General features: G+C 42.5%; 1 protein-coding gene across 5 annotated transcripts in view; it reads left to right on the forward strand.

Annotated features, from left to right (window-relative positions):
- The window catches only part of kcnma1b (potassium large conductance calcium-activated channel, subfamily M, alpha member 1b), a 112,722-nt gene that overhangs the window by 53,779 nt on the left and 45,957 nt on the right, over positions 1-12,986 (forward strand). For 4 of the 5 annotated variants that reach the window (XM_079595081.1, XM_079595082.1, XM_079595084.1 and 1 more), the window contains exons 4-5: positions 6,435-6,528; positions 7,449-7,560. In XM_079595081.1, coding sequence (XP_079451207.1) covers positions 6,435-6,528; positions 7,449-7,560 — 206 coding nt within the window. Of the gene's footprint in view, positions 1-6,434; positions 6,529-7,448; positions 7,561-10,806; positions 11,150-12,986 lie in introns of those variants that run through there. The other variant, XM_079595085.1, reaches the window with a different exon arrangement.

Consider the following 12,986-nt stretch of genomic DNA (forward strand, 5'->3'; position numbering starts at 1 on the left):
CCCGCTCCTCCGTGAGAGATACGAGACCGGTGCGTCTCACAGGTGCCGCTCATCAGTAATCCCGCCACCGGCCTCGCGCCGTTCTCCCGCGGCCGTCACGCGCCGTTCTCCAGCGGCCGTCAGTCTCGCGCCGTTTTCCAGCGGCCGTCAGTCTCGCGCCGTTCTCCAGCGGCCGTCAGTCTCGCGCCGTTTTCCAGCGGCCGTCAGTCTCGCTCCGTTCTCCCGCGGCCGTCAGTCTCGCGCCGTTCTCCCGCGGCCGTCAGTCTCGCACCGTTCTCCCGCGGCCGTCAGTCTCGCTCCGTTCTCCCGCGGCCGTCAGTCTCGCGCCGTACTCCAGCGGCCGTCAGTCTCGCGCCGTTCTCCAGCGGCCGTCAGTCTCGCGCCGTTCTCCAGCGGCCGTCAGTCTCGCGCCGTTCTCCCGCGGCCGTCAGTCTCGCGCCGTTCTCCAGCGGCCGTCAGTCTCGCGCCGTTCTCCCGCGGCCGTCAGTCTCGCTCCGTTCTCCCGCGGCCGTCAGTCTCGCGCCGTACTCCAGCGGCCGTCAGTCTCGCGCCGTTCTCCAGCGGCCGTCAGTCTCGCGCCGTTCTCCAGCGGCCGTCAGTCTCGCGCCGTTCTCCAGCGGCCGTCAGTCTCGCGCCGTTCTCCAGCGGCCGTCAGTCTCGCGCCGTTCTCCAGCGGCCGTCAGTCTCGCGCCGTTCTCCAGCGGCCGTCAGTCTCGCGCCGTTTTCCAGCGGCCGTCAGTCTCGCGCCGTTCTCCCGCGGCCGTCAGTCTCGCGCCGTTCTCCAGCGGCCGTCAGTCTCGCGCCGTTCTCCAGCGGCCGTCAGTCTCGCGCCGTTCTCCAGCGGCCGTCAGTCTCGCGCCGTTCTCCAGCGGCCGTCAGTCTCGCGCCGTTCTCCAGCGGCCGTCAGTCTCGCGCCGTTCTCCAGCGGCCGTCAGTCTCGCGCCGTTTTCCAGCGGCCGTCAGTCTCGCGCCGTTCTCCCGCGGCCGTCAGTCTCGCGCCGTTCTCCAGCGGCCGTCAGTGGCCGTCAGTCTTGCAGTCTTCATGTACATCAACTAAGGTAGTTAACTAATGAACCTAATTGTAAAGTGTTATAAAAACCATTATAAAAACACACGCAGGAATGTGTGCTTTCAGTTTATTTTCAGTGTCAAATATCATGATCCCAAATAGTTTTGCTTGTTTCAGTAAATATGCTCTGATCCTTTGTGTTTTAATCTTTCCGATCTTCCATATCTGAACGGCACGTCCTATTCAGCAGTACACACACACACACACACACACACACACACACACACACACACACAGGCCTGTTAGCACAGGAAGTGAGCCGTATCCACTTCCTCATTAGTGCATCATCATGAGGGGTTTAGCCGTCTGGTTCGAGACGCTGTGCTCTGGCTAGCGGAGTGTAATTGTCCTGCGCACTATAAACCTGGAGCGGGTCATCGGGTCACGGCCCAGCAACGGCTTTAGTGCGTGTGCGGAAACTGCATTAGAATATGAGGGATTTGATTTGTCAGATAAACAGCAGGTACAGACGTGGACGAGTCGTTCTGCATCTCTGGAAATTGCAAAAAAAAAAAAGTAGCATGACCCAAACACAAGCCACAGACTACACACTATACTGTGTTCATTAAGTGAATATCACTGATGGCTGTGTGAATGAGGAAAAGTGGAACATCTACTATTATTGTACAACGAAGCTCTTACTGTATTTACATTGTGTTTGCATTGTTAATATAGGCATATACTTTAAGTCATTTGGCTTTGCTTAGGTCTATTTTTATTACCACCAAAATATAAATTACTCAATTAATCGCTAACCCAAATAATAGTCAGTGGCAGCGCTGGAGTCGTCCAGGTCTGCTGTGTGTAAAGCTCTACGTGACCCGAGACTCCTGTGAAGGATTACTTACGTTAAACGTCTCTTAATTACAGCCGGGCTTCAGTTTCAGTCCCTGACCCGCTGGAACACAACTGAGCAAACAGAGATGGGTCGAGTTGCGTTTCTCTGTCCCGCAGCTGTTCTGAAACCTCGTCAGGTTGAGAGTTTCACAGCTCGCTGTTCTCTCTCAGGTCCTGTGGTGACCGCAGCTCAATGGCGTACACACTAGAGTCAAACCTGAACAACAGGAGATCCATAAACACACGGATCTCTGAACTGTCAATCACACCAAACCTGAACATCAGGAGATCCATAAACACACGGATCTCTGAACTGTCAATCACACCAAACCTGAACATCAGGAGATCCATAAACACACGGATCTCTGAACTGTCAATCACACCAAACCTGAACATCAGGAGATCCATAAACACACGGGTCTCTCAACTGTCAATCACAGCAAACCTGAACATCAGGAGATCCATAAACACACGGATCTCTGAACTGTCAATCACACCAAACCTGAACATCAGGAGATCCATAAACACGCGGATCTCTGAACTGTCAATCACACCAAACCTGAACATCAGGAGATCCATAAACACACGGATCTCTGAACTGTCAATCACAGCAAACCTGAACATCAGGAGATCCATAAACACGCGGATCTCTGAACTGTCAATCACAGCAAACCTGAACATCAGGAGATCCATAAACACACGGATCTCTGAACTGTCAATCACACCAAACCTGAACATCAGGAGATCCATAAACACACGGATCTCTGAACTGTCAATCACAGCAAACCTGAACATCAGGAGATCCATAAACACACGGATCTCTGAACTGTCAATCACACCAAACCTGAACATCAGGAGATCCATAAACACACGGATCTCTGAACTGTCAATCACAGCAAACCTGAACATCAGGAGATCCATAAACACACGGATCTCTGAACTGTCAATCACACCAAACCTGAACATTAGGAGATCCATAAACACACGGATCTCTGAACTGTCAATCACAGCAAACCTGAACATCAGGAGATCCATAAACACACGGATCTCTGAACTGTCAATCACAGCAAACCTGAACATCAGGAGATCCATAAACACACGGATCTCTGAACTGTCAATCACACCAAACCTGAACATCAGGAGATCCATAAACACACGGATCTCTGAACTGTCAATCACGCCAAACCTGAACATCAGGAGATCCATAAACACACGGATCTCTGAACTGTCAATCACGCCAAACCTGAACATCAGGAGATCCATAAACACACGGATCTCTGAACTGTCAATCACGCCAAACCTGAACATCAGGAGATCCATAAACACGCGGATCTCTGAACTGTCAATCACAGCAAACCTGAACATCAGGAGATCCATAAACACGCGGATCTCTGAACTGTCAATCACACCAAACCTGAACATCAGGAGATCCATAAACACGCGGATCTCTGAACTGTCAATCACAGCAAACCTGAACATCAGGAGATCCATAAACACGCGGATCTCTGAACTGTCAATCACACCAAACCTGAACATCAGGAGATCCATAAACACACGGATCTCTGAACTGTCAATCACAGCAAACCTGAACATCAGGAGATCCATAAACACGCGGATCTCTGAACTGTCAATCACAGCAAACCTGAACATCAGGAGATCCATAAACACGCGGATCTCTGAACTGTCAATCACAGCAAACCTGAACATCAGGAGATCCATAAACACACGGATCTCTGAACTGTCAATCACAGCAAACCTGAACATCAGGAGATCCATAAACACGCGGATCTCTGAACTGTCAATCACAGCAAACCTGAACATCAGGAGATCCATAAACACGCGGATCTCTGAACTGTCAATCACACCAAACCTGAACATCAGGAGATCCATAAACACGCGGATCTCTGAACTGTCAATCACAGCAAACCTGAACATCAGGAGATCCATAAACACGCGGATCTCTGAACTGTCAATCACACCAAACCTGAACATCAGGAGATCCATAAACACACGGATCTCTGAACTGTCAATCACAGCAAACCTGAACATTAGGAGATCCATAAACAGACGGATCTCTGAACTGTCAATCACAGCAAACCTGAACATCAGGAGATCCATAAACACGCGGATCTCTGAACTGTCAATCACACCAAACCTGAACATCAGGAGATCCATAAACACGCGGATCTCTGAACTGTCAATCACAGCAAACCTGAACATCAGGAGATCCATAAACACACGGATCTCTGAACTGTCAATCACAGCAAACCTGAACATTAGGAGATCCATAAACAGACGGATCTCTGAACTGTCAATCACAGCAAACCTGAACATCAGGAGATCCATAAACACGCGGATCTCTGAACTGTCAATCACACCAAACCTGAACATCAGGAGATCCATAAACACGCGGATCTCTGAACTGTCAATCACAGCAAACCTGAACATCAGGAGATCCATAAACACACGGATCTCTGAACTGTCAATCACACCAAACCTGAACATCAGGAGATCCATAAACACGCGGATCTCTGAACTGTCAATCACACCAAACCTGAACATCAGGAGATCCATAAACACACGGATCTCTGAACTGTCAATCACAGCAAACCTGAACATCAGGAGATCCATAAACACACGGATCTCTGAACTGTCAATCACACCAAACCTGAACATCAGGAGATCCATAAACACGCGGATCTCTGAACTGTCAATCACAGCAAACCTGAACATCAGGAGATCCATAAACACACGGATCTCTGAACTGTCAATCACAGCAAACCTGAACATCAGGAGATCCATAAACACACGGATCTCTGAACTGTCAATCACACCAAACCTGAACATCAGGAGATCCATAAACACACGGATCTCTGAACTGTCAATCACAGCAAACCTGAACATCAGGAGATCCATAAACACACGGATCTCTGAACTGTCAATCACAGCAAACCTGAACATCAGGAGATCCATAAACACACGGATCTCTGAACTGTCAATCACAGCAAACCTGAACATCAGGAGATCCATAAACACGCGGATCTCTGAACTGTCAATCACAGCAAACCTGAACATCAGGAGATCCATAAACACACGGATCTCTGAACTGTCAATCACAGCAAACCTGAACATCAGGAGATCCATAAACACACGGATCTCTGAACTGTCAATCACACCAAACCTGAACATCAGGAGATCCATAAACACACGGATCTCTGAACTGTCAATCACACCAAACCTGAACATCAGGAGATCCATAAACACACGGATCTCTGAACTGTCAATCACAGCAAACCTGAACATCAGGAGATCCATAAACACACGGATCTCTGAACTGTCAATCACACCAAACCTGAACATCAGGAGATCCATAAACACACGGATCTCTGAACTGTCAATCACAGCAAACCTGAACATCAGGAGATCCATAAACACGCGGATCTCTGAACTGTCAATCACACCAAACCTGAACATCAGGAGATCCATAAACACGCGGATCTCTGAACTGTCAATCACACCAAACCTGAACATCAGGAGATCCATAAACACACGGATCTCTGAACTGTCAATCACAGCAAACCTGAACATTAGGAGATCCATAAACAGACGGATCTCTGAACTGTCAATCACAGCAAACCTGAACATCAGGAGATCCATAAACACACGGATCTCTGAACTGTCAATCACACCAAACCTGAACATCAGGAGATCCATAAACACGCGGATCTCTGAACTGTCAATCACAGCAAACCTGAACATCAGGAGATCCATAAACACACGGATCTCTGAACTGTCAATCACACCAAACCTGAACATCAGGAGATCCATAAACACGCGGATCTCTGAACTGTCAATCACACCAAACCTGAACATCAGGAGATCCATAAACACACGGATCTCTGAACTGTCAATCACACCAAACCTGAACAACAGGAGATCCATAAACACACGGATCTCTGAACTGTCAATCACACCAAACCTGAACATCAGGAGATCCATAAACACACGGATTTATGCAACAGTCGCCTTTAGGGGGATATAAAATATGGACCCACTGTATGTCACATAATTGCACACATCAAAGTCAAAATATGATTGCTTTAATAATTGATAATATTACCGAATATATTTCTGATAATTCTTTTGCCGTGAGGAATACAACGCACGTAAAGTCCAAAGACAAATGCTTTAATTAAAAAATGCCCAATGCAAATTTGAAAGATTCATCTTTTTAACGAATATATAGTGTCACTAATGATTAATAATCACTGATATGTTAATTAATGTAATGTTACGTGCAGTGTTTACGCCCGGTGATGAGGAATGTGCTTTGATTGATTTCTACTGTATTTCACTGAACTGAGGTGTGTGTGTGTGTGTGTGTGTGTGTGTGTGTGTGTGTGTGTGTGTGTGTGTGTGTCTCTGTGTGTGTGTGTGTGTGTGTGTGTGTGTGTGTGTCTGTGTCTGTGTCTGTGTGTGTGTGTGTGTGTGTGTGTGTGTGTGTGTGTGTGTGTGTGTTTAACAACAGTCCCATCGAGTCCTGCCAGCACTTCCAGAAGGACTTCACGCTGCAGATCGACATGGCCTTCAATGTGTTCTTCTTGTTGTACTTTGGACTCCGAGTAAGTTCATGTACAGTATTATGTACAGTACACACTTCTGCTGGACACAACACTGACACACACTTACCGTTAAAACTATTTTAATATTTATTAATACTTTGAATTAGCTTTTAATTTGATATTTTTAGTTGTCATCAAAAAAGTTTAAAGTTGATTTTGTATTTAATGTTTTTAGTCATTTTAGTACTTAAACTTATATATTTAGTTTCTAATATTTTAATTTTTATTATTGATTTAAAAAAAAATTTAGTTAACAATAAAAAAAACTGGTTTATTTATAGAATGTGTATAACATTTAATGTTATTTCAGCATTATTATTATGATGTTATTTATTCAGTGTTATTTTAGTATTGCTTATATACAATTTCAGTGTTTATTGATTGTTTTAATTAGATTTAATTTTTATATTTTATTTTCATCTTAATTTTTTGTGTAATTTTGTCATTTTTGTTCCTTTTTATATATAGCTTTGATTAGTTTTATGTTCATTTTAGTACTTCAGTTAGTTCAGATCATCAGTCAAATATTCCTATTTAATTTTATTTAAGCTTTATTTAAATTACCGATTTTTTTTTTAGTTAACAACACTTTAATTATATGCATTTGTTGAGAAACATGCATTTTCCCCTTTTGTTTCCTCAATCATCACAGTTTTTATATTTTGTTTTCATCTTATTCTTTTTGTAATTTTGTCATGTGATATTGTAATTTTTATTGCTTTTTTATGTTTATATATAGCTTTGATTAGTTTTATGTTAATTTTAGTTCTTCAGTTAGTTCAGATCATCTGTCAAATATTCCTATTTAATTTTATTTAAGCTTACCGATTTTTTTTTGTTATTTTTTTTGTTAGCAACACTAATTATATGCATTTATTGAGTAACATGCATTTTTCCCCTTTTGTGTCCTCCCTCCACAGTTCATCGCAGCGAACGATAAGCTGTGGTTCTGGCTGGAAGTGAACTCGGTGGTGGATTTCTTCACCGTTCCGCCCGTGTTTGTGTCCGTGTATCTGAACAGAAGCTGGCTGGGTAAAGCACTTCACACCATCACCCGTCCCGCTCTCCCATTACTGCCACTTTACCGTTAATACCCGATTATTTCATCAGATTATGAGCAGAGGGTGCGAGAAACTAAACCCGCTGGAGGATATAATGAGATGAGGAGCGCTGCCTCCCCCTGCTGGACATTACACGCTTTACAGGACCGTTTCACTTCTCATGCGTCGTGTGTGTGTGTGTGTGTGTGTGTGTGTGTGTGTGTGTGTGTGTGTGTGTGTGTGTGTGTGTGTGTGTGTGTGTGTGTGTGTGTGTGTGTGTGTGTGTGTGTGTGTGTGCGTCTAAACTAAACCTCAGAATGATCATAAAACGATAGCAGGAATAAGCAATTGAGCAACAGATTGTTATTTTTTTACTAATTTAGGTGAGAATGATTGTGTGTGAAGCATAAATCCTACTGACCTCAATATCCTTTTAATTAGCCGCTGGATTTACTGGATTATTTGTGTTTTTCCAAATTAATGACTGTTGGACTGAATTGATTTGTTTAATTGTTTGGAGTAGGTAATCGTTTTCCCGGTTCTCCAAATGAGCTTGTGTTTGTGGATCGACTTTGATTTTAAAGCGTAGCTGGTCAGAACTTACTTTTATTCATGCAAGGACGCATTAAAATGACATTTATAATGTTCAAAAAGATAAAATTTCAAATAAATGCTGTTCTTTTGAAATTTCTATTTATCAAAGAATCCTGAAAAAAATAATTTGGCACGGTTTCCACTCAAATATGAAGTGTTTTTAACATTGATAATAATCATAAATGTGTCTTGAGCATCAGATCATCATATTATCCTAATTTCTGAAGGATCATGTGACACTGAAGACTGGAGTAATGATGCTGAAGATCACAGGAATAAATTACACTTTACTATATATTCACACACTCGTCAGTAAATGCTGTGTGAATATACGGTGATTTGAGGAGAGGTCTGTGTGAAAGAAACACAGTTTTAATGCTTCATTTCCCTCATGAATTCAGTCAAAGCGCAGCTTATGTTCTTCATGTTCTCAAGGACTTTAATCCTCCAATAGGGAACGGGAGGTCACGGGGTCACATCATCCAGCTTTAGAGTTATTATTATTCAGCTTTCATTAAATTAATGTCCTTTTGTTTGTGTGTGTGTGTGTGTGTGTGTCTCCAGAACAGTCTCATCCTGGTTCGGGGTGTTTAGTGCAGTTTTAAAAGGTTTACAAGTCAGAACTTCTGTTTGTTGTTAAGCATAAAGTTGTGTTGCCGGCGGCGATGGAATTGTTGCTTAGCAACTGCACAGAAACATTTTTAAAAAGCCACTCAAGAAACTGTTATATTGTTATGTTAGCCACGTTTCCATTACAGATTTGCGCAAAACTTTAGCGATATTTTCTAAATGTCGATAAAAAACCTGCGAAATTATGACGTTTTCATTAACCGATGTTATGCGACTGAAATATAATCTTTTTCCTTATTAGTCATTCCTACAATTGACCGTTCGCAAAGACCTGCCCCCCTTAGTTACTGTCGCTATGTCCGACAAGCTACGCCGCTCTCACACACACACATGTTCTCACGCAGTGAAAAACACATCGCAGAGACTGACAACACACTGACAGACACACACCAGCTTACTTTTCAGTTACTTTTGATATTAAACATATAAAACAGTCTCACCTTTCAAATTTGGTAATTGTCTTAAAGAAATGTGAACAATAAATAGCGTTTTGTGGCTCTTTAATGTGTGTGTCAGATCGCTGTGTCGCCTCAGTTAAAGCCGCTCGTGAACCGATCATCTCTTTAGTTCATTTATAGCATCAAATAAACATGAATGAACATCAGAAGGAATGTTGTTTTAACCGCGGAAAGGCGTCAGTACACTCCGCTTCTCAAGCTCAAATCCTCCCATGTTAATCTACTAACTCTCCTGACTGCTGTGTCTGACAAAATGGCGGATGGCGAAGTATGATTGGTCAGATCACCTGTCAATCAAGCTCCCCGCGAAGGGTCAAATATGCATCGGATTTTGGTAGTTTTATGTATATCCCAGCCACTGCATTAGCCATAATTATTAATGCAAGTTTAATGTCGTGTTATCAAGCATTAATAACAAGGAAAGCCCCTTATGCTGAGAGCGGCTGCGTGTGTTTCTCACTCATTTCTGCTTCGAGCTCTTGATTCTGGCATTTCTAAGTGGTTTTCTTTATGAGTTTAATAAAGAACTGTCCAAACACACCGTCAGGTGACTGTAAATGCGCAAAAACTGTTTCCATTGCAGTTTTGCGAAATATTCCTTTTTCGAACTGCCTGAAAAACCTCCTCATGTGAACCTAAATGTATTTTTTCGCTATATGGAAGTTTTTGTGAAATTGACGTGTTTCCATTGGGCGTATTTTCAATGCGCAATTTCAGTTCGCACAATTTCAGTTCGCACAATTTGAAGGGTGCTGTACACGCGGTTACTGTGTTCAGAACAGGCAAACACACTAGATTCGCTAAATTCACTAAAACCAGAATATTAGCAATAACCCGGTCGCGCACGGCCATGTAAACACCGGCAAAAACCCGAATATGCTCATATTCCGTTTTTTAAAAACACGAATATGATCTACCCCTTTTCTAACCCGAATATTTGGTCATGTAAACGCGTATCGTCATATCCCCATCAAAATGAACATTGATTTGTGTTCTGCGCATGTTCTATTCGCAAGGAATCTTGGTCTTTTGAGTAGAGGAACTTAAAAACCCGCGTGCAGGATAAACATGATGAACATGGTGAGACGCAGCACAGTAGTGTCAGTGCTGCTGGCGGGTCAGTACCAGCACCAAAGGCGATCGCGATCTGCCCCGAACTATTCATTATCCGCGTGCTGCTGCTGCTGTTGTCTTTGGATACAGGAAGAAGAATCGGAAATTATGCATATTGCGTCTTAAGGTTGTCCGTAGGTCCAGACGCTAACCGTGCGTCGTCGCTTACATCGGGATATTGCCAGTTGATTACACATCCCATGTACAGGAGTAACTCTCTCTGCTCACGCATGTAAACGGGTTATTCTGAATGTTTCAGAAACCCAAATAGTGACCATAACCCGGCCATAACCCGAATATTGACAGCTTGTAAACGTAGTCAGTGTTGCACTTGGAGATGCTGTATTGATGAAGAAGCGGATGGTGATGTTGACCAGGCGTTCTGTCAGGCCGTCCCGGGGCGATTCCTAAAGGAGCTTATACTGTAATATCCTGATGAGAAAGGGTTTGTTCTAAGCCCTCACTACATGAGCACGGCCGGGGTGCAGTGTGTTTTGCAGTCTGGTTTCTCCTGAGAGCGTGTCGCGTGGCTTTCTGACTCAGATCTGATCGTTTTCACCGCTATCGTCATGATCCCGACGAAGCTGCTGGTGTACCGGAGCCCTGACGGGGCCACCCGCACCGAGACCCTGCAGAACACACGCAGGCGCAAGAAGTCGTGCGGCGAGCTGTTCCACAACGGCTACCGCGTGAAGATGCCGCCGCACGCGCCGGCGCCTGAGAAAGAGGAGCGTGACCGCTGTCATCACACACTCTCCTCCTGTTTCCACGCCGTGGCGTACTGGGGTAAGAGCTGAAGCTGGGGCGACACGAGAGGTTCACCGCTGGCTTTTCATTCTGGAGACACAGCGGCTTACAAACTCAAATTACATAAATGGAAACAATTACACTTTACTACCTAAACTTCTCCAGCATTTATTCATCTTAGTTCATATTAATTTCAACATTTACTAATACGTTATTAAAATTAAAGCTTGTATTTGTTAACATTAGTTAATGCACTGTGAACTAACATGAACAGCTGGAGCTAACATTAACAAATATTAATAAATACTGTAACAAATGTATAATGTTAATACATTAACGAATGAAAGTTATTGTAAAGTGTTAACACATAAATATATCATTGCATTTGATTAAAATTATGATGTTATTTACTACCATTCCTCAGATATGCTCAATAAATATGTTAAACAGAAATATAAATATGTAACATTATATTGTAAAAATATTCCTCTTTTATGGTTTCACAGCTGGGTCAATTCTTTTTATCGGGTATTTATACAGATATTCATAATATCAGGGAATATTGAAGTCAGTTTTTATACTGAAGTGCAACTGGGGAATTGTAAAGTTTTTTATTTCAAGCAATTTATGTTTTTTTATTAATATTTTTTTAATATTGTTTTTTTTATGCCAGCTAATGTCAAATTGTTTGGGATTTTAAGATCATTTAAGTTTTGTTAGTAGTGAGCAACTTTCTAAAAGTGTTAAAAAAGGGGTTAAAAATCACTAGATACTGTAGAAATTAAAATGAATGAATTCAATACTGCATTTGTCAATATTTATAATACTTTTATTTTTGTATCTGACATATTCAAAACTTATGAATAAGTGATTCATCTAAAATAATTTCTTCATGCATGAATTTTTACTTGAATTATTATTATTATGAATTTCTGTGACCTGTTTTGTCCCACATCTCAAGAATCCGTGTCTGTGTTTTATTCTTTAGCTCATGTGTGTTTAATCATAGCTTATGAGCTTATCTTATGAAGACTCAGAAAACCATCTGAACCTTTTAATCATTGGGAAAGGCCGTTCATAATCGCTATTCCTCTAGAAACGCATAAGAATGAACCATGAGCACCACTACCGGACGACAGGAGAGGCTTTGGTCAAAATCGTCATGCGTCACACTGTATATGGAAGGTCAAGTGCATTGCATTGTGGGATTCAGTATTAGTGCAGTGAGATTGATAGCTCTACAGAAAGGTAGTATAGTAGTGTGCTATTGAGAACGCAGCCGGATCTCTAGTGTCGTGTGTGTGTGCTTCTACATGTCCGTTGTGTTTGAAAGTGAACTGTACGATGCTAAACAATGAAAAAACAAATTATATACGTGACCCTGTCACTCAAACCCAGTCTGGAGTCGCACGGGTATATCTGTGGCAATAGCAACTATACATTGTATGGGTCAAAATTATCCATTTCTCTTTTATGCCAAAAATCATGAGGATATTAAGATCATGTTCCATGAAGATATTTAGTAAATGTCCTACCGTAAATATATAAAACATGTATTTTTGTGAGTGAATGCAGCACAATCGTGAACATAAATGCACAACTTTAAAGGAGATTTTCTCAATGTTAAATTTTTTTTGCATCAGATTCCAGATTTTCAATATTCATATCTCGACCAAATATTGTCCTATCCTAACAAACCACACATCAATGGAAAGATTATTTATTCAGCGTTCATGTAATGTATAAATCTCAATTTCATAAAATTGACCCATGTGACTGGTTTTGTGGTCCAGGGTCACATATGTGTCATGAATGCAAGGTCATCTCACTGAGTTTTTTGTTGTGTCTGCTAATGCTTCTGAAACCAGGACCCACA

Source organism: Phoxinus phoxinus (assembly GCF_949152265.1).
Source record: "Phoxinus phoxinus genome assembly, chromosome: 21".
Lineage (NCBI taxonomy): Eukaryota > Metazoa > Chordata > Actinopteri > Cypriniformes > Leuciscidae > Phoxinus > Phoxinus phoxinus.